Below are 23,158 nucleotides of genomic sequence, written 5' to 3'. Positions count from 1 at the left end.
ACTGCCAGCTGCGTTAACTCAGATACAGTCCTTCACATTCACATCTACATGTACGAATCTGTGCTGGGGATCTGGGTCATATTAGCACCTGTGTGCTGTGGACACAGCTGCACAGCCAGGGGCACCACTCAAAGTAGTTCAGGCTGGTTCACAAAAACCAGCTGTGAAATTCACAGCTGGTTCCCAAAGCAGCTGTTAGCATGCTCTCCAGCATACCTTGCTTTAGCCTCTCCTGGAAGTCCCTGTCCTGTACCAAAGATGAGGAATGGTGTCCTGCTTGTGATGAAGACAAAGAAGTAGGAAAGAGAAGATCAAGAACTGTCCTCTGAATTGAACTGAATTTTCAGGCATTACTCACTACCCTGCCTCGCATTCTTGGCCCTAGAAATCCTTGGGCCTTGTCTGGCGATTACTTCTTACGACTGGGAGAGGATGCTTGTTAACAAGAGTCCCTTCTGCACAGCTCCCTGGCTTCCTGCACAAGTGTTTGTTATTGTTATGTGAAAGAGATGCCTGAGCATTCAACAAAAACTGTATAGATGTGGCAATCTAGTGCAGTGTAGTTAACAAACTGAGTAAGAGCCCTGGCCCAAATTACAGTATCTCTGCACTGTACGTGTCATAAATCAGACCTTCAGAAATACCTAATTAGGTAGCATCAGAAAGTCCTGGGTAATTCCTCTCCAGTTATTTTAATCACATTTTTTCCTAATTGATTACTTTAGAAAACCGATCAAATATACTGAAACAAAAGCACATCAAGAAAACCTAGCATTCAAATAACCTACATGCAGCATCTTCTCACCCCACTGCTTTACATCTTAAATCTTTGCTACAGAAAAAATCATTAATCTGACATTGTGCTATCCTATAAATAACCATGCTTTTATCAAGGTTCAAGAGAAAGAAAAACAGTTTAAAATACTTCCAAGAGGGAATCTTGACTTTCAGTCCTCTGCTCTGCCTAGTGTGTGCTTGTTTCAGTTAAGGTAGATGAGGGAAAGGGGCGTTAGCTCACTTTCCTACTCTTCTTGTAAGCCTAGATAAAAGACAAAACCAGCTCCAACATGAATTATGGCATTTTGCAACAATTCCTATGGAATCAATGTGTTAATTTTACTGTAAGGTCGGTGGTCCCTGTTCACGCTCTCTTCCCACCTGGTGGTTACATGCCATCCAAGATTTGCTTGCGTGGCCTTTCTGTGTGCTTTGTCCCTGCTTTGTGCTCTTTTGTAAGTAGGTTATAAGCCCTGTATGCTTGGAATAATCATTGTAATGAAGATGCTGTTTACTGGCACAAGGCCAAACCAACCCTGAAAGTTTAATTTTGAAGATGTTAGGTATTTGAATTTCCAACAGACCTCAGATATAAATTTCTCATGGTAGATTAAAAACATCCAAGCCAGTCTTCGTGCTCTTGAATTCAGCTATTTTAAATCTGGGTACAGAGAAATTCAGCATTTGCAGAAATGACTCAGTTGAAACATGACATGAAAAGTTAGTAGGGTGGAGCCTGAAAGGAAATATTTCTGTTGTTGCTATCCCACAGTTCTGCCAAGGACTAAAATATTTCATGCAGTCTCATACAGTCATTTAGGCACATGCTTTCTTATTGTTCTTATATATTCCTTACAGTGCTTATATTTGCTTTCTTTCCTTTTGGAATGGTCTGTAATATACAGCTTCTCCAGAGGATCCTCACTCTTGAAGTCTGAACAAGGCTCCAATTCAAGTGCTACATCAAGCTTGCTGTTTGACTTTTGCACTTTAATTTAATACAGAGCCAAGCCAATTTCATATAGTAATATTGACTGTATCCTTGTTTGATAAATAGTGTTAGGCATCCAATTTAATTATAATTATATAATTATGAGTAATTACAACCACCATAGTAAATATATGTGAAGCTATTTACTGTATTTCCCATAAACTATATTAAAGCAAAAAAACAACATTGGTACCAAAACCAATGCATATTTACTGCTGGATATTGCCAGTTGCTCTGAAGAAATAATTTGTAGAATAGCAGGGATTTTGTAGTTTGTCCCTTCTGTGGTTTACCATACCTATGATATTTATTTTAGAGGTAACACAAAAAAGATGTGCAAATAAGCATAAGTAGCAACAATGAAAAAGACAACAGTAATCCTACATTTATTTCTGTATTATAATTTTTAGATATAACTGGATGCAGTATATTATTACTGAGTTTTAAAATTGCAGAAGAGAGACCCTCTATGATATAATAAAGAGAAAAACAACAGTGAACTATTCAGCAAATCAGATTTATAAATTCCCTAAATTTGCAGCTCAGGCTAGATTTTCAGAAAAGATCAGCTCTCATTTAGGCACAGAATGCAGGCCACTATTTTCACACCCCATAAACAATGAAAATCAAAATCCTCACAGAACAAAGAGCTGAATATTCTAATCCAGTAAACTTTTGTTAAAAATCTGGCCATGCATTGTAATGCCTGGCCTGAAGGAAAGGTGAACATATCTCATAATTTGAAAAAAATTACAGGGTTAAAACTGTGGGCACCTCTGTATAGAAAGACAGTATGATTCTTGCTAACTAGCAAACTACAGAATTGAGTAAACAGCTACTTGCCAGGTGTGCTCAGCTGATTCATGTTCAGCATATGTCCATACCAGCCACTTTACTTATGTTGAGTTAAAAGAGAATTTCAACAGAAGAAAAAAAGTAATTCTAGTAATTCTTGAGAATCCACATTTCCCTTCCTCTCCCCACTCAAAGCTGTAGTAATGTTAAAGGTGAAATGAACTTTATGCATGGAGCTAACTAGGAACTTCTCCGGCAGGTTTTTGCATGCTTTTTTTCCACTTGCTTAAACACATAAGCTTCTCAATGACTCTAAGACGGTAGCCCTGAGATCCTAAAATTTCTCAAAACAGAATTGATTTGACCACCAATTGAAGGCTGATACACTTTGCACAACTTAAGCTGATTTCAACTTGATTCAATCCTATTAAATTTTTCCTTTGTACACTGCATAAGAACATTGTCAGTTTGCTCGAAGTATTGGTAGCACAGCAGAAGACAGACTCAAAAACCTTTTGGTTTTTTTTTTCTGTTTATTTTTCTTCAGTATTTTTTTTTCTACATATATAGATGATATGTCCATGGCAGGTGATAATGAACTTTCTTTATAATTCTTTAATCCCTTTTGGAAAGTTTCCTTTGCAGATAGTATCTTAGAGATAGCATGTTAACTTTGATCCCTGATAGGGGTTCAGCATCACAGTTCTTGTATTTTATTCCCATAAAATGTAAGATACCATCAACCACCAACACAGGTATGCATGAAGGCCTCTATACTGCCTAAAATATTGAAAGGAAAGCTGAATTTACCATTGTAGGCTTTGGAAAAAGCAATTTGGAGTGATACACAGTAGCCTTTAGCCAGACATTTTGCTTACCCTTTTTGCTGCACTTCAGAAAGGACGATTAGGTAGGCTTAATGGAATTGTCAATCCTGTACTCAAAAAAAGGTTTATATTTAGCATTACCACTTTAAAATAATACACTTCTTTTTCCCTGCCAATAGACCTGGGCAGTTCCATGGTTGAACTCACTGCCCTGATCTCTAAAATTCCCTTTGATTATCTTGGGTTCCAGAGAGAAAATGGTAATTTCAAAGAATAATAAAAATGCCATAACCCTACATATTAGGGCTGTAGTTAGTATGAAATTACTTCAATTTAAAAATATCTCTAAGTTATTTTGCTCTCATAATTGCTTGCAAAATGTACATTCTAATATATTGTGTATCTAAAAAGAATGACTCATCATTAGAAGGGTGATCTGTTCAACAAGGTTTCAAAAAAGCATATTCTTGTAAAGCCTTTATCAAATATCTAAATATCAAACATATAACTATCAAATATTTTCAAGCATTTCAAATCCAAATAAAAGCACACAAGCTTTACAGTTATTAAAAAATCTTCTTAGAAATTAAACTTATTTGATTTGGGAGGTTGGGTTTACATTTCTTTTTTTTTTTTTAGATAAAAACCATAAATAACTGGGAAGTAAACACCATTTCTGAAGTTATGTTAGTCGTAAGGGTAAGTTGTTTTGTAATACCTGTTTGTAAAGATAATTGTGTTCCTCTACAAAGCACAGTATCAGAAACAAGGCTTAAAAAAGCCATCCTTTTGGCTCTTGGTCACATTCTGACTTTACACAAGCCTCATAAAGCCAAGTATTTTTAACTGCTCTCCTTGACAAAAACAAGTCAACATTTGCAATCGGCTATTAGTGGACAATCTGACAATGGCAATTTGGTCCAGTCCGAGAATAAGAAAAGATTTTTATATTCTCTTTCCTTTAAATTAAAAATAAGACATACGTCACAGTGCTATGCACACAAAATTCACCCTATGTGGAAATGAAGCACATACAAGTAGCTACCCTGAATACTACACTATATCTGTTACATGCAGAAATGATTGCAATTATACTGTCAATGTGTGAATCTCTCATTGACTACTGTAGAAGTAGGAATGGCTTTGCATCTGAGTTGAAATAAAAAACACACTTAAAAAAAAAAGACCAAATCAGAAATCCTTACATAATACTATATTGTAATGCATATGCTAGATATGTTCTCTTCTGCACCATCAAATTAATTGATTGTAGGGGCAACCAGCATTGGTAATGTAACACCAGGGACTGCTGTTGTACACCCCCAAGATACTTTTATCTGTCACATGGAAAGAGAGTAAAAGACAGTTTCTTTTTAGAGTCAGTAAAGCGGGTTTTATCGATGAACTTTTTAACATCACATTAGGATGATTAAAAATAAAATCCAGCATGGAACAAACAGATTTGTAAGTGTCAAATATGCAAGCAGTAGGGAGAAAATTATTTTAATAATAAAATTAAAAATATCATCAGTGCTGTTTTAGTCAGTGGAAGTATATTTAATGAAGCTTATCAACACGTTCAAACAGCAGTTGAACTCATCATTAATAATATTCATTAAATATGCTTTAATTGTTACATTGTGTTTGTTTAACAGTCCTTGTCTATCTATAAAGAACTGAAAGAAAACATGGAATGGGTGTCCTGGTTTCAGCTGGGATAGAGTTAACTGTCTTCCTAGTAGCTGGTACAGTGCTATGTTTTGAGTTCAGTATGTGAAGAATGTTGATAACACTGATGTTTTCAGTTGTTGCTCAGTAGTGTTTAGACTATAGTCAAGGATTTTTCAGCTTCTCATGCCCAGCCAGGGCACCTGACCCAAACTGGCCAACGGGGTATTCCATACCATGTCACACCACATCTAGTGTATGAACTGAGGGGAGTGGGGGCAGGGGATCGCTGCTCAGGGACTAACTGGGTGTCGATCGGTGGGTGGTGAGCAATTGCACTGCACATCATTTGTACATTCCAATCCTTTTATTACTACTGTTGTCATTTCATTAGTGTTATCATTATCATTATTAGTTTCTTCTTTTCTGTTCTATTAAACCGTTCTTATCTCAACCCAGGAGTTTTACTTCTTTTCCTGATTTTCTCCCCCATCCCACTGGAGTGAGTGAGCGGCTGCGTGGTGCTTAGTTGCTGGCTGGGGTTAAACCACGACAATGGGTTACAGACCTGAGTAGGCTGTCAGGCCACCCAACTGGGGTGACTTAAGCCAGTGAGATCATGTCTCAGTTATCTTTTTCAATATCCTCAGATGGAATCACATCCCTAAATGACGGGTATTTGAAGGGGCACTGCTTAAAACCCTGGATCTGACATCAGCGCAGTACCACAAAAGCTGCCAGGATTCCCGATGCTCTGCTGCTGACACAATATGCTCCATGGGTTAGGGGCCAGCTCCAGCAGGGTGCTGAGTGCCATCAATACTGGCAGCCAGATGTGCTGAGCTGCTGTCAGGAGGTAGTTTGCGCACTTCAATATTGATTGCGTTGTTTGATAGGGTAGGGGAAGGGTAGTTGGCATTGGCCTAAAGAAAAAGGGTAGTATTAACCCTTGAAGGAAACAGCAGATTTCTATCTCCCGTAGTTACTAACCTGGAGGAAAGAGCATAGGACAAATCACTGTATCTATCATTTCTTGAAGAAAATATGAAATAAAAAGTGGCAGAAGAGAAATGGAGAAGAAAGTGATGTCTTTTGCCATGACCTATATAAGGAAATGTTAGCCACAACCTTTTTCTTCGGAGATGAGAGAGTGTTTCAATAAGCTTACCTCACTACTGAGAGTCTCTACAAGAATTCCACATGATGTGAAAAATATTTCTCTCTTAGAAGATCTGTCTTCTGCACATCTTTAATGATAGGAATGAACTGCTGAAAAATGTGTGCCAGGGATGCCCTACTTGTTTGTCAGTGGCAGTTGCATTTATCTCCCAGTATAAGACAATTGATTAACTGCTTCTAAAACTTACAAAAAGAACTCCATTGCAATTATCATTAGCATTAAGCTGTTTGGATGACTGTAATCCATGGAAAAATAAGCATTAGAATGTCTGTTTTCTTCTTAACTCAAACACATGTTTGTATAAAAAAATCTCCCAAAGAAAACCAGGCAGATGCCTAACAGGCCAGGCAGATTGGCCTCCAATACAGGAAAACACTGAGCATATAGTTCAGAATAAAATGGGTAGCAACATGGAATTTATACCATGTAGCACATCAGTAATGACATTTGGAAAAGATGTTCTGGCAAACAATATCTAGGTTGCAATTTCAACTACCTTTGATGTACAACGTAAACAGGATTTTCTAATGCATGTATAAGTGTACCTAAGTTACGTAAAATTTCATGTATAAAACTTGACATAATACTGAACATTCAGGTAAGAGGAATCTATAAAAGTAGTAGAGAATGCCAATTAGTATAATAAAAGATGTGTAAAATACCTACATGTTACTGAATTAAGAAAAAAAAAAAAAGAAAAAAATCTGGAAACTAACCCATTAGTTCTTCAAACTTTCCAGAGGGAAACACCCTCAAACACCCTCCCTCAAGCATAATAGTAGTCCATCCAAATACTCGGAGAAATGAGTAGATGTATCAGAATACCAGATGGCTCAGCAAGGAACTCATGACTGAGCTCCAGTGCAAAAAAAAAAACCAAACCAAAAAGACATATAGAGGAGGTGGGAGCAAGGGCAGGCTACAAAGGAGGAATACAGAAACACGGCCCAGGCATGCTGGGATGGTCTTAGGAAGGGAAAAGCTGAGCTAGACTTGAAACTCTAGGGATATCAAGGGCAACAAGAAGTGCTTCTGTTGCTAGCTACGTTAGCAGTAAAAGAATAAACAAGTAGAATGCGAGCCTGCTGCTGAGTGGGGAGGGTGATGTAGTGACAATGGATGCAGATAAAGCTGAGGTACTCTATACATTCACTGCCTCAGTCTGGGAGACGTTTGAATCTTGAAACAGGGTTCAAGGAAGACAGGGTTCAAGGTACTGGAAGAGGATTGCGTCAGGGATCTCTTGAGAAATTTGAGTCCACCTGTGTCCAGGATAAAGCATACTGGGTTGTATCATAGCCAGCAGACTGAGGAAAGTGATACTTCCCCTTTCCTCCGTGCTCATTAGGTCACACCTGGAATGGCGCATCCAGCTTTGGACTGCTAGTACAAGACAGATGTTGATAAACTTGAGTGGGGCCAGCGGAGGCCACCAAGATGGATATGGGTGTGGAGCACATGTCCTGTGAGGAGAGGTTGAGGAAACTGGCCTTGGCCAGGAGCCTAGAGAAGAGGTAGTTTTGAGGGATGTAGTAACAGCCCTTCAGTAACTATGAGGAAATTACCAGGAGATGGAGGCAGGCTCTTTATTGAGGTGCATGGCAGGAGAATGATAGGCAATGCTTTAAATTAAAATGGGGAAGGTCTTGACATGGCATAAGGAGAAACCATTTTCAATATGAGGGTAACTGAGCACTGGAAGAGGTTGCCTGGAGAGGCTGTGTGGTCTCCATCCTGGCACCCAACTGGACTAAGCCCTAAGGAACCTAGTCTAAATTCTGTGTTGCTCCTGCTTTCAGCATGAGGCTGGACTGGACGACCTCCTAAGTCTCCTCCTGACCTGAATTCTTCTTGATTCTGTGAAAATATGATGGCTATAATAGACCAATCTAACAAAAGGGCTTCTTTGCTATACTGGAATGGTAAAATGTTATATATTAGTTAGAGTATGTGCCATGCTAACGGAATGCTTTCTGAAAGCAAACGCGGCTGAGTGATTGCTATTTAAAGATTCCCATGTGAAACAAAGCATTACTTGTTATACAGATTGTGCCAGTTTCTAAAAAACAAGATACAAACAAAGGGTGAAATCCAAGAGAGGAAAAAGTTACAATTTAAACTATGTTATAAGAATATCCCTGGTTAATGTATCAAGTTTAGAGATGAGCTAGTTGAATCTGAACAGATGTACTAGATCCTGCAGAAATGTCCTTTTTCCCATTGGTAAGTTTATGTAACTCTCACAAGTATGCAGGATCATGGAGAACAGACTCCATTATACACACCCAGAAAGCTGAATCAAGCTAGAGTCTGATGAAATTTCAGTTACTTGAATGTTTGAAGAGTAGGAGTTTTTTGTTTTGGGGAGGAAATAAAGCCTTGTTCATTATATGATACATGCAGCACCAGTTAAAACCAAATAATGCTCAGATAAGATATAGTTTTGCTTTCTTTTAAAATATTGATGTGGTTTAAGAATGATGCATAGGCTTTGTGTGGCTGATTCGTGGCTCCTGAATAGGCGCTACAACTATCACAACAAAGTCCAATGTGAGACTTGCAAATGAGAAGTTTCCTGTTCGGACAAAGTGTGAGCTTAGCAGCCACTGAACTTTCTTAAGCATGCCTCGTATATTTTTTTCTTTGCCATTTATGTAGTAGTTCTATTTTCTGTATCAAATTTGGAAACCCTGAGGGCTGAACTTGATACAGGGGTTACACAGGAAAAAGATGAACAGCGACTCGACTCCACCTTTGCGTTCTTTAACCCTGTGGCAAGCGAAGGAAACAGTTTGGCCCCTTCTGCCGTTCAGAATAACCCCAGCTGTCTCTAACCCTGTTCTAGCACTTGAAGATCATTACAGTGTGTACCCTCTCTAACAGAAGATGGAGTTTCTCTAGAAATTATCCTTTATTACAGACAGGACAGAGACATGTACACAACTGCATCATACTAGGGTGTCTCTTTTCTCAGACCTGGCCTGTGGTCTCAGATACTTGTTTAAGAATAACTCCTATTCTGTGCAATTCCTATTAAAGATTGTTCTACAGAACTATTCCCTGTTGAGTATCATTTCATATTCTCACTCTGATATCAATTTCTTGGACTTGATCATGTTGGGGCTGGGGGGTTTTGTGCATTTATTTATATATACACAATGCTCTTGTCTATACTGGGAAATGTTACAATGCAACCTTGGTGTAGTGTCTTAGAAAAGAGAGGAGGATAGTGCAAAAATACAGTAGAGAATGATGGTTTGGAACTGTGAGCTTTTCAAGAATAATGTCTTTCAAGGTAAGAGACTCAGTGCATTAGTCAATCAGCTCATTAGGAGTCACTTTAATTTGCTGTTCCGTTCAGACTTCCTGTGACTGAATGTATTTAGTAAGAATAATGCTTTATTAGTAAAACTGTTGTGAACTCCAGAGTATCAGTTTGTATTCTATGATTCTATGATGAGGTAGGAGGTAATTCTGGCAGCTCCTCAAAGTGGTTGTTAAACCTCTTGAGAGGGAGAAGTGCCCTTTTATAATATATATGACATAATACATATAATTGAAAATCTAGTCCTAAATTTGCATTTACATGTAAAAGTTCAGGTCAGTCATTTCCCTTGGAGTAACTGAACCTCTGTGTGATCTTTGTAACTATGATACTTTAGTTATGTCTGATATTTTAGAGCTTGTGGCCCCTAAGGGGCAAAAACCCCCAGTTTGGATAATCTACTTTCCAGGTAACAATCAAGGTTAGACATGTAGAATTTTTTCTCCATCATTTCAAAAAACAGTTGATATATTTTCTTAAATTCCTTAGAAAGTTGAAATAAAGTGTTTTATTCACAACTTTTTTTATTTACAGGAAAATGATCCCAAGATGAAAGGAAAAGGGATTAAGACCAAAATATTACGTAAAAGGGAAAAATTCACTCGGCTCCCATGAAGCAGGGGCAAATGCTCTTGCACACTCAAACGTGAGGGAAATCATGTTTGAGATACAGGCAGCCACACACAATGTATTTACCTGGCTAATAATTATGTTTTGCATATGTCAAGTTCTGCAGAGACAGTGACACTACTGGAAATTCTGCTTCTGCAGGATCTGGGTTTTTTTCATGAATGAGGTCAAAAGACAACGAGAAACGCATGTAAATAGACCTGCACAGTCTATTGAAAAGCTCCCTCAGCTGTAATATTCTTGGTTTGTGTAGTTGTTTTTGTAAAATAAAATTGCATATCTGTCAGCTAGGAAGAATAGTTGTCTGTGGACCATGTATTCCTTCCTTTTTTCCCCTCTTTAAATAAACAGTAACCAGAGAAGGAGGACGCCACCTGCACCTAGCGCCTGATCTGCAAACATCACACATATCAGACACTAATTCTGCTTGTAGCTGCAGTAGCAGTTAGTAGTTTTTAATTAACTTTTTAAGCATCTGGGAGCAGCTCCTTAGACCCTAGTTCTACTGCTGACATGAGAAGTGATTTGCAAGTTTTAGGATAAAGAGAAACAATGTCTTAATACAGTTTTGTGGTCACCCACAAACAGTACTCAAACTCTGCTTCATCCCTCTACAAAACTTTTCTTTATCCCTCTACAAAACTTTTCTTTGAAACTGTGTGGGTAAAACACTAAAGCTGCTTCTGTGCCACCCCGTATTCTTGTTGCCATAAACAATCAGTGTAACTTAGAGAAGCACTAAGGATGCTCTGAAATGTGGACCAGCACGGACTGGCTCAGGATTGACATTATATATAGGCTGTCATTCACACCAGTTCATGAGCCGCTCCATTAATCCACAGAGAAGGCTCAGATATTGATTTATAGATACCTGGTTTTGTACTTCAGGGCTGTTATTCTCTCACACTATACGGCATGATGTCCATGACTCCAGAAACAGTCCTCTTGGGAAGTCTTGTCTTTTCTGTTAGATAGACTTTGGTGTTAAATTGATTCCTGGTATATTTTATCGTGCAAAAATAATGCTGGCCATTTATGATGGGAAAAAATGAACACATTTTCCTTTCTTTTATTATCATTATTTAAAACGACATGGACTTTAGGTTTTCTTTCTTTCTTTCCTATTTGTGAATTGAAAGCCATTTTTTCAAGCAAGTAGACAGAACTGCAACAGTATTTTAACCTTAAATACCATGACAATAGGATTTATGGACTACTGAGTTTCATGTTCTTTTGAAAGTATAAAAAGAAATGCTTTCTTGTACAACAGCCATAAACATGCAAAATACTAATGCAATTATCTGGCATTTTTTCCAGAGAGGAAGGAGTAAAGCAGATTGGCACAAATGAGTTTTGAAAGGAGGAAATTTGCAAGCTATTTTCAGAGATACACTTGCATTGATTTGAATGAAAATCAGTAGAGAATGCTCTAAGAAATAAATAATCTCAAAAGGGCACAGACTCCAAAGTCTGAGAACAGCTGTGAACAAATACTTTAGAACATGTGTGTTAGTGATGAAACATATTTACGTGATGATTAACTGCTTTTCAAACAGCCTAAGTGTAAGACAAAGGCAAAACCCCTAATATATATCTATCCTTGTTCTGAAGTCATCTCTGCCTCTCTACTCTGTGGATTAAAATGGAGGAAGGTTTTGTCTATGTTTTGCATGTTTCTTTCATAACTTGTTGTCTTTGTACGTAGCAGCTCAGAGACAGCTAATACTAGCAATGGCATAATACATCTCTACCAGCAGTGCTCTAATACCTAAAGATCGGGATTTTTAGTGTTGCAAAAGTTAAACTTCACAGTTTAATTCCATGAAAGCTGTGGGTGCACAAGCAGAGTCCTCTATCTGTAGGTATTAATATCTTGTTCTCAGGCCTTTAGGAGTATTTCTGGGTGCAGAAACAATCAGTTACTATATAGTCCCAGGCATTTGCTCTAAAGAGGCCAACATTTCATGAGTTGATGCTGTCAAGGATCAGTGTATTTGAGTATTGTGATAAATCCTAATTTCCCAGTATTTGAAGTAAACTCTTGTTGTGTTTCTCTGAACTGAGCTGACCATTTAGACAAGACTTTCTGGTTTCCACTGCAGTCTCATATGGCAAATCAGGGATTTAAATGAGGTCACAGCAACATGTAAAAGAAAGGATTTTTATTGACTATGGTACTATGGAGGAATGAGGATAGGAAAGCAAGAAATTTCAGCAAGCAGGGAAGTACTGACGGCAGCTGTGATTTCTGGCCTAAGCTTTCTTCTAGTCATTTCCACTCAACTACCAGCAATGAAATAGTTAATAATGTAGATATTTATACACCATCTTTAGATTTTGATGATATGATGGCTCTTTGTTAGCAATGAAGCCAGAATATCTTCTTCTTGTGGCTAACGCTTCAGTGCTATAATTGAGAGCATTATCAAAACTAGGTATAATGAGATCTATAACTACAGACTGGTTAATGAAACAGGAAAAGACAACAGGACCTCCCCTTTACACTGTTTACTTTGACTTTTTTTCAGATTGAATTTTGGTATCCTTTATTGTGATCTTTACTGATGAGACTTCACTGTGATTACAGAATTAAATAAGTAAGAAGAATAGAAACGAAAAGGCTATGTTGTACCAGAAAGTTGGTGAGGGAGCTTAAAATGGGATATCTATGGAAATGCTGGAGGTCAAAAAGCATTTTGTGACTAGTTATGGCTGTAATTCTGCTTTCCAAATGGAACTTTAATTTCTAAGAAATAATTCAAATATGTGTGTTATTTCCTTTAAAACAAACCAGTAAACTACACTAAAAAGTTCAAGCTATACAAAATTATTACATCAATACGTCTCTCCTCAGAGATGCAAACTTTTAGAGGTGTAGACTACATGAAACCAGCTGTAACTATAGAGCCACATTACGCCACTGTTATTGTCATGCATCTGCTCTGCCTCGATCTACTAGGTTCACAGCTACAGTTCTGACTGTGTTTGAGATACATGGTTTCCAGAGTGAGTTAGCAATTTCCATAGTCAGCTTGGTCTTGCTACTCTGAATCCTTCCTATACCGCTCGATTAAACTTTTTCCACGCTTAGCTGGGAAGCTGGGAAGAATATTGACTGTCTAGTACATAGACTGAGTCATACACTAAGTCAAATATGTAGGGAACACTTTAAAACTGGACTTGAAACCACCAAGATAAAATCTAACCCACACTACTATTCTCTTTTCATTGCTTGAAACCAGAGAGAACAGCACCAATGTCAACATTGGTACTATTCAAAGTGTGAGGTTCTGAAGTTTGTATAATACCAAGTATGCAGAAGGCTGCTATTAGAAAAGCAGTTGCTCTTCCCCCACGTCTATAGCAAGGTATGATGTCTGATTTGCTCTGTGCATCTCTTTTTGATATATGGGCCAATTTGGTGGAGAAGAGAAAGAACCAATCGGTAACGCAAATTAGGAGTATGGAATAACTCTCATCAGAATGTAACATTAGAAAGGACGCACACTGAAGACGGAAAGAGGACACTAGAAAATCACGTGAAACCACACCAAAAAAACAGACTGACAGCTTCTGTTCTTTTTGTCTCATAACCCAAAACCAAAATAGCTTTCACTGAAACTGAAAGGAGCATATTCAAAGCAGACAAAAACTTTGTCAGGCAATGCCTAATTAAAAGATGAAACTCTTCTCCATAGGATATTATCATTCTAAACAGCTTAGAAAAACCATAATTTTGAGTATGTGTATCATATTGTAACTTTCTAGTGCCATTTGACTCCAGAATGTGACACCGTTCTTACCACTGTGGGACTCCATCTTGGAAAGTCAGCAATCACTGATGCTTTTGCAGCTCAAGCAAGGGAAATCTGGGTCCCTTGCTCAGTATAAGTTGACCCTGTGGCTTTCTGAATCCTGCTGTAAAACTGTACTATGGAAGTCCAGAGGCAGAACCGTTCCCTCTGGACTCTGTACTGAAATGAAAGACTCCTCCTGATCCACTAGCCTGCAGGTTTTTTATTTGTGCCATGGAAGGACTTAAAACTGTCAGAAGGGATTTTTCCAAACTGAGTTAAGATTCTTTTTTTCTGTTAAAGATGCAGTAGCTATAATAATAGCAGTTGTATTCTTCATTATTTGTTAAAATTAGATATATCTAATCATAGCTTTCTGACCCTAAACACTGACAGAATAGTTTTAAGGGTGCTTTAACTGTTGTTCCTTTTTATTCAGATACTGTCTCTCACTAGCAGGAATACATGCATGGGAAAAAATGATCCTCTATAAAAACCCCCTTCTTACTGAACATAAATTCATCTTAACCTGAGAAGAGAAAAGAATATATTGGAAAGCCAAGGAATTGAAAAATATAGTGGGAATTGGCCCACAAATAAACCTGCTTAGTATATCTGAGAGCTGCTTTATCATAATCATTAGGTATCCCATGTAAAATGTGAGTCAGAAGTGACCCACAGTTCTGGGCAGGCACAGGAGCCATTACTGAATGGTGATGGGTAAATGAGATATTCTGATCAATAAGGTATCGGCTCACTGTGGATGGTGCTCCCTGTTGCAAAACCAGCAATACTGAATGGGACAAGGGACAGTCTTGTCTCTTAGGACAAATATTGAAACCTGAGGTAGGGTTACACCAGATATGTCTGTACTATTACACTACGGACATGAGAAAAGGTCATCCATTTCCAATAGTTCAACACCTTCACTAACATTCTGGATTTGATCCAAATTGGTTTTTTTTAAGGATGCTTGGAAAAACCTTGCATTAAGACAGGTTTTTTGGACAGCTTTTTGTTGGGGTGTAACAGTTTCTTTATCAAGTCAGACAGTATTTCTTAAACCAAGAACTCCTACAGCAGCAGGGTATTAGACAGTGACTTGATTCACTGACCTTTCTCATCAGCTCTGGTTAAGGCATTGAATCTACAGTCAAGACTGTACTTGCTGACCCCCATGTTAGAGCTAGTCTAAGGGGACCTGATACACATGCAAAAGTCTTTCTTTTCAGTTGTACTTTAAATTGATTGGTAGGTTCACAGCATTTATAGAACACAAACAGGTGATAAAACACTTATGCTGACTGAAGTCTAGATGATGACCTTCTAAATGAAGTCCCGATCTTTCTATTTAAGAACACTTAATACCATTTTCACTTTATTTTGTCAGTATGTTTGCACCTTTTTTTTTTTATTTTCTTATCCTCAAAAAAGAGCCTAAAAGGCCTTAAAAATATTAGTTTGGAATCTTAATGTGTTTTGAAAACACAGATTTGTTTAATTTGCAGTCAGTTGTAGCAAATTACATTTCTTAAACTGGGTAAGTAGCAAGTAATTTGTGAGGTTTGTAAACACTCTGAAAATAATTGCTTAATCTTATCTTTACTGAAACCTATACTCTTCCGTAGTGCTTCTTATCCCTAGAATATCTGATGTGGATAGGGTAAGCTTAAATGATCTCCTTACCTCCCTTTAACAGGCATACTCTCTAAGCTTAGATATAGCCCACTGTTGTCCACAAAGCATAGAGCAAGAAGTAAAAAGTATTTAGTGTGATACAATCCTTTCTGATTATCATATATCCATTCTCAATCCCAAAATAATTATACTTTTTATGTCAAAAGCTTTACAGCTTTACCACCTCAAGCAATATTTTACATCTGTCAAGAAGGATTTATGCAATAATGACTTAAACTGCAAAATGGAGTCCTTGAAGGAAGAGCTGTCAAACATTTTCAACTCAAATAACTTTATTAAAATAAGAATTGATATTCTGTATAAACAATATCTTACCTTCAACAATAATACAGATTATATAGCTATAAGGTTTGTGAAAATGAAGTTATGATATAGTGAGGAATATACTATACTGCTACTTTGATATCAGAGTATAATTTTTGAATTAAGCAGATGTTAATGCCTAATGGGCAAGACTTTAAACAAAAATCTGTTTCAAAATAATAGTTCTTGTGATTTGTCTGTATTTATTTACTGTTCTTTTTAAAAAGGGATATTTACATTAAAAAATAAATTTACTGAGTCTTTAATCCCATGAGTACATCCAGTGATGTTTGTGGAGCTCCTTGTGTGATGAGAACCTATAAATTTGGACCCTTAGTTTTGGCGTCCATCTGTTCCCATTAACCATCTTTCTCAGTAGTAACTAATTATTTTGATAACTATATAACCACCTACTGTGGCACTAGTCTAACAGGACAGAGGACTAGAACTTTGCCTGGACTGTGTAAATACCTTTCTAAAAGGAAAAAGGAGTGAGGAGAAATTAAAACCAAATGTAGGCTATATTAACAATCTTATTCTGATACAAATACTGCAAGAGGAGCTAGTAAGGCTTTTAGCTGCAAACGTGAAAAACTTCTGCGAAGGTAGAGCACCGATGTGGTTGGGAGACAGCCTGCTGGGTGCGTAAGTAATGCTGGCATCCCACCTCCATGCCACCTAAACAATTACACAAAGCCATCACAAGTATTCTCCCCCTCTCCTCTGCACCCTCCCCACGCTGCACAGTGAAAAGGGAAACATGCCCAGTCTAGGTACCATGTTTATAAAGCCGTGATACATCAAATTTGCATTCTCCTTTGACCACTTTATCTTCTGTCTGCTGTGTTTTAAGGCAGTGTAGATTCAAGCAACTGCCCTTTTCTGAAAATCAACCTGCTACAAAATTTTTCCCATCCTTCTGTCCCCTTTTCTCCAAGCGTGTGATCTGGCCTAAAGGTTGAAGTAGTGAACAACCAGCAGCATTCAGTCTTGCATCAACAGGATATTTAAAACTCAAAATCTTGCACTTTCTTTCACCTAGAAAAGTAGACTATAGACCGGTAGAGAACATCAGAATGCTAATTCCCAGTATGTATGCAATACCATTTTTCTAGTGCAAGAATTTCGTTTTATGTTGAACTTTAAAGCTGTGACATTTTAAAAATATGTGAGGTGGTATTTAGAATTAAAAAGAAAAAGCATTAGTTATAGAATGATTCCCTTTCTGATATCTGCATTGCGGGACTTCTGATGACAGATTAGCTTTTTAAATGAGGGGATATATGATCCCACTGACATTTGCTTTACTTTGAAATATTAATATAATTTTTAATACTATCAGTGGCTTATGTAGAGTAAACGATAGTCTGATGTGGAATAAGGTTTTATTTGCAATTTACTGGGCATCTATTCAGGACTGTGTAATATGGTCTTCAGAAACTCCTGCTGGTGGAACCTCAAGCAATTCACACCTTCATGAGCTATCTTCCTCCTCCATATGCTTAGTATCATGTTAAATATTATACAACAGGTAGCTATAAAATATAATGTCAAATCAAACTTTCAAGCAGTGGGTAGTTCATTGGAGTAACTTGGGTTGCTCACATGGAGAAAGTTACATTTCTGACTGTGCTGGTATCGATCTCCTAAAATATTCCCATATCCACGCACAGCAAACAATACAAAATAAACCACTAACCAGGCACTTAGCTCTCAGATTTTTAGAAAATTCTTTAAATTCATTTTGCTTCAGAACCTGGAGGAAGTCCTTGTTAGGTGTCGCCATTCTGTATATTGTTCTAATATACAGACTATGTTATGTATAGCGTAAATATATATATTATACTCTCTATATAGCAAAATCAAGTTTGCAAACTTGAAAAAAGGAAGTAAGTGAAGAAGTGAAGATGAAAAGTGAAGTAGGTCTTTTCAGTAATTTAGAATAACTATAGAATATGTTTACTGACATTTATTATATCCATCATATAGGTAGTTTCAATTTTATGATACCACATAAACTTCAGATCTTTTTATCACATTTTGTAAAGAAATTGAACATTATGTGGAATGAAACAAAAAAGTCTGTATATACAAATGATCAAGCTGTCAGACATTTACGCATTTCAGTGTCAGACCTATCTTGTATTTTGTCAAATTTTGCCTGTAATCAGTGACTTGGTATTTTAAATGATATTTCCAATTCAAAATAATTCACCTGTACTTGTTTAAATTTAGCAGTGCATATAGTGCACATGCTAAATCCTGTTCACATTTTGGCCAGTAAAGTTTTGAGGAATTCAACCCAAATTTGTCTAGAACTGTTGTCTGTAGCTTTTGAAATTCCTTAGCCTTCAAACATATGGTCTAGTAATTTAAAGAAACTATTCACAGAAGTGAAGTTACTGAGAACCCTTATGCATTAGATTGTTTACACTGAATAATCCATAACTCTCATTTATAATGTGCTTCAAAATTGAAAACTATTTACAAAAGGTACAGCAATTTTTACGGACTGTTTTACTTTGGTTTGCGTCAAACAGATTATGCTGTGTTACATGATGCTAGAATTCAGCATTTTAGAAAAATATATTTTTATGGTAATTGACAGATAAGCAGTACTTCAGTTAAGTCCCTTTCCCTCCCTCCTAATATCTTGGGAGACTGAAGCACTTTTAAACAACCAGATCTCAAAACAGTGCTCCAGGCTGGTGGCTATGAAAGTTAGCAATGACATCCTCCTTTTGCAATATTATTTTTAACACATGCCAAGCTAACACAAACACAGGCTAGATGTGTAAAAGACACACGGTGTCAGGTCTCCTGAGAAATCTATGTTCAAGGCACAGCCACAACAACAAATCTTGACCAAAATCTGCTCCAGACCACCAAACCAGATTGAAGAATAAAGGACTCTACTGAGAATATGATAAGAAGAGTATGCTTAAATATTGGTAGCGTGGGTAGAATGGTTGGCTCGAGTCCTATCTGAATTATACCAGCCTAAGCTAAAAATAATATTACTTAAGTCCGTCCAAGATAACAACAGAATTATTGAGAACGGGGTTTAACTCTGTGACTTTAAAATGCGAGAGCATCCATTGCATGTGATTCTAAAATTGATGCAAACAACACACTGGCACTTCTCCAGAACTAATTTAAGCTCAGCATTTGAATATGAATTTCCTTTTCCCTCTCCCAAGAGTGTACAGAACAAGAGACAGAATAAGGTACATCACACTTATCCATTACTTGGATTTGTTTGGAAGATGGATATTTCTGTAAATAACCCTGGGTAATTAAAAAAAAAACAACAAACCCTACCTATGACTATTATCATAATTAGTTTTCACGTGTATGCATTTTTTTAATCTGCAAATAAAGCCATTTATTCATTTTATGCTCTTAACAAGAAAAAAGCATCAGCATAGCAGATTTAGCCATTCTTCATATATTAAGTCTTCACTGAATAACAGGGAAACCCTTCATAGTTTAGCCATCTCAAAATTTTATTCTGACAACCTAATTCTAGGGCAACTTCTGTGGTTCAGTCGCAGGTACTCCAACTTCACAGTATCTCACCTCTGAAAAAGACTTGCCCCTTTCTTTATAAGCTAATGCTTTTTTCATGATAGGCCAATTTTTGCTACTTTTAACTCTGTTATATTTTTTCCAGTGAAATACTGCATTTAAATCAAGGTATGGTTCCAGTCGTGTGAGGCAGGCAGAGTTAAGCCCCCTCAAACTGCTACAGCATTCCTATGTCCTGTGAGATGAAACAGTTCATAAAAGTTAAGATTCACAGGATGCCCCCTCTGTGCTTGTCTTATCTGTCCATTGTTGTAGGGCTGTTTACTTTGTGAGATTTACATCTGCTTTAAACCAACCAAGAGGAGAACTTTTGTTCAACAGTTGCAAACACAGTGCCAGCTTCATTCAGCTGTTAGAGTCAGCGTACAGTGATATAGTCTGTACACCCACTACTTTCAGGGCAGATTCCCTAACTGGTATACGTAAGTGTGCTTCACTGGACTTCAGGGAAATTACAACACTACTCCAGCAAAGGGTCTGGCCAGCAGATCATACACACCTCTTTTACCAATCAACTGATAACCAAACACACAAAAAGTCGTAAAATAAAAACAGACTTTACCATCTTTGTGATAATAGGTGACTTCTACTTTCCTCTCCTCTGACCCCAGCAGTGCTTGAGCAATTTGGGCAATATGATGTCTTTTGGTCTCTGGCCCATGAAGAAAATCACAGGTGCAAGGTTTCTGCATGACATCTGGCCTGGAGAAGCCGGTCATCTCACAGAACCCATCATTGCAGTAGATGATAGCACAATTCTGCACTCTAGCATTAGCAATGATGAATTTTTTATCTGCAATAAAAGAAAGTGATGCATTTTTTAGTACTCTTTCAGCATTTCATAAAGTGTCGATTGCATGGATGGATGCTAAATAACCCTTCTTTTCACTGGAATGCCTGAAATGCAGAGATTTTCAGTTATTTAATGTAGCTAATTTGATCCACAGCTTTTAAAGAAACTTCAATCAATTTAGAATACATTACAGATGAAGACAGTTGTCTTTTAAGGAAATAAAACCAGATTATGCAAGTCTGTTGCAAAACTCCTTTTGACTACAATATTTTGTCTTTTATAGCTTCACTGAAACCCAGGTGATGAGCGCCATCCTGTCAGCCATAACTCCAGGCAAGTCCTTGAAAAGTTAGTAGCTTCTTTTTGGGGGGAAGTGGGGCCTCAGGAAGGGGACTCTCCTCAAGTGAAGGGCTTCCTGGGGTAAGGTCCAACCGGCTCAGTCTACTCTGTAGGGATTTTCATTGAGGTGAATGACAGAAAGTTTATAGTCAGTATCTTAACAAAACTATCTAGAAGAGAACATGATAATTTTTTTTTTCCTCTGTGATTGTTTTAGAAGTTATATTTATAAAAGAAAATATTCCTTAGTTAAAAAGAAAAAAAAAAACCCCCAAGAGCATGAAGGTACATGAAAACCAAAGATTGTGATGTTGGAAACATTTTGCATAGTCCGCTGAAGTTCCGTGCCTCGGTCCATCATCCTTTTCCAAACCCTCACCTGACAAAAGGTTCAAAAGTTTTCAACTGTTATTTCATTTGTTTCTGTTTACCACTATAACACACTATTCCCATTGTAATTATAAATGTGCAGCTTTGATACATTTACTGTTAGTAACATGATTTTCTGCTTACTTAATCACATTAGTAGGTCCCTTGCTTTATAAAAGACTTTTTACGTGACACCAAGTTAGCAGTACAAGTCTTCAAAATTTTAATGATATCCTGTCTTTAAACCCAGTGAAATATTTGGAGAAAAAAATATGGATTTCATTCTTGCTTTTTCTACTGTCTTTCAATCATGCTGAACTTTCACTACCACTTGCCTATTTAGTAGGTAGTGCTTTATTCTCTTAAAAATATATACAGTTTACTGCATAAAAACTTTACCGGAGTAGCAACACTGACTTAGCATTTAGATAAATTAGGACTACAAACACCATCTTTATTTTCTTCTCAAATAATATAAATATTAAATTGGTAACGTGGGTTTAAGTGTAAGGAAGTATCTAAACTGGAATTAGCTGTAAGGGTTTGCACCAGACTGATACTGCAATTATGCTAAATATTTAAATAAATGTACATATATCAAAACTACTGTTTCTAAATGAAATTCATTTTAAGCATCAAGTGTTCCTTCTCACTGTTAACAGTAAACCAGAATTCGGCCAGGAAAAACACTTCAGCTTCAGCCTCCTCGACAGGTAGTAAACTGCTGCATTGGAAAAGATCTCACAAGACTCTCCCTGAGGATGCATTTGCACTGGTTTGATAGATATTTTAGGCTTCCATAAACAAAGCAGAAATATTTGACAGCTACGTTAAAATGCAGTCATGACAACAAGGTAAGAGAGTATTTTCCCCTTAATAACTCCTCTGCATCTTATCTGTTCCCTCTAAATCAAAGTCTGGCTGTTCTTCTTTATTTTGAAAAAACAATGATAATTAATAATAATAACAATATCATAATAATAAATCTAGCTTATTTTTTAGACATCGCACAGGCAGCAAGATTATACACTCTGCTTTTAGAGCCGTCTTACCAGTTCAGAAGAAGGTAAAAGATACAACTTCTATAGCTATACAATATGGATACAGTCAAAGATAAAAACTATTCCTTGAAACAGCGGGGGGGAATAAAAGCCCGATAATTCAAGTCGGCAGTCCGTATGCTAGATCAAAACCAACGTTACTCCTGCCAGGGATCCCCTCCTTACCTCTGGGGTTTTCTTTCCAAGCTACAAACTTAAAATAGTCTGGAGCTGCTGTCCATTTAGTCACAAGCAGAATCAAACTACTGTAGCAAAATAGATAGAAAGAGAGAACTTACTTTGCCCTTCAAATTTTCGTATGATTGTACCCAAAAATGTATTTTGTGGTGCCACATGACCTCTGCGAACAGGCATGTTTGTACAGGTCTTCGGTTTTCTGTGCACAAGGACTTCTCCAAGGATCTCCTACACGGCTCCAGCCCAAAGCACCGAGCCAGCTACCCTTTGTGACAAATCATCGTCCTCTGGAGCTCGGAAATCTCTTCCCATTAGCACCACTTCTAGATACACGCTTTTCCTATCGGAGTCAGATCCATCCCCCAGTTTCTTTCTTTTTCTTTCTTTCCTTCCTTGCTTTCTTTTCTATTTTTTTTTCCTGGAGGAGCTCGGACGCTATTGTCTGGGGCGGGTAGGGGTGGGGTAAGCAGCAGGAGGTGGTGGTGGGGGGGAAGATTACAAGGGTAATCGATCTCTAGCACCAAACATCGCCAATTTTCCAAAGCAAACGGCTGTGACCCGGCAGTTTCCGACGCTGTAGTGATGGTTAGAGGGCTGGAAGACTAATGTTGCTCCGCTGCCAGAGGGAGTGACGTTCCCCCCCTCCGGGCTTCACCACGGCGCGCAGCAGCTCGGATTACTCAAGCGTGGCTTAGCAAGAGCCAGCCAATAAATCTCTTCAAAACTCAGCGACAAACAGCGGCAGCAGGAATGAGCTACACCCCGGCAGCACCGCGACGTGCCACATCCCCCACGCTGCGGCTGCAGGGGGGCAGCGGGGACCGAGGGCGCTGGCGGCGGGGG

General features: G+C 37.7%; 1 protein-coding gene across 1 annotated transcript in view; it reads right to left on the bottom strand.

The window, feature by feature from the left end:
* The window catches only part of KCNH7 (potassium voltage-gated channel, subfamily H (eag-related), member 7), a 241,098-nt gene extending 218,106 nt beyond the window's left edge, over window positions 1-22,992 (bottom strand). The window contains exons 1-2 of the mRNA XM_010567570.1: window positions 22,417-22,992; window positions 20,139-20,369 (exon numbers count right to left, since the gene is read on the bottom strand). Of these exons, the coding sequence (XP_010565872.1) occupies window positions 20,139-20,369; window positions 22,417-22,492 (307 nt within the window). The 5' untranslated portion in view covers window positions 22,493-22,992. The remainder of the gene's footprint in view (window positions 1-20,138; window positions 20,370-22,416) is intronic.
* Between the last annotated feature and the right edge of the window lie 166 nt (window positions 22,993-23,158).

The sequence above is a fragment of the Haliaeetus leucocephalus genome, unplaced genomic scaffold (assembly GCF_000737465.1).
Source record: "Haliaeetus leucocephalus isolate CR32 unplaced genomic scaffold, Haliaeetus_leucocephalus-4.0 Scaffold1, whole genome shotgun sequence".
Lineage (NCBI taxonomy): Eukaryota > Metazoa > Chordata > Aves > Accipitriformes > Accipitridae > Haliaeetus > Haliaeetus leucocephalus.
The sequence above is the reverse complement of the archived record's forward strand: the minus strand, read 5'-3'. Positions and strand labels throughout refer to the sequence as shown.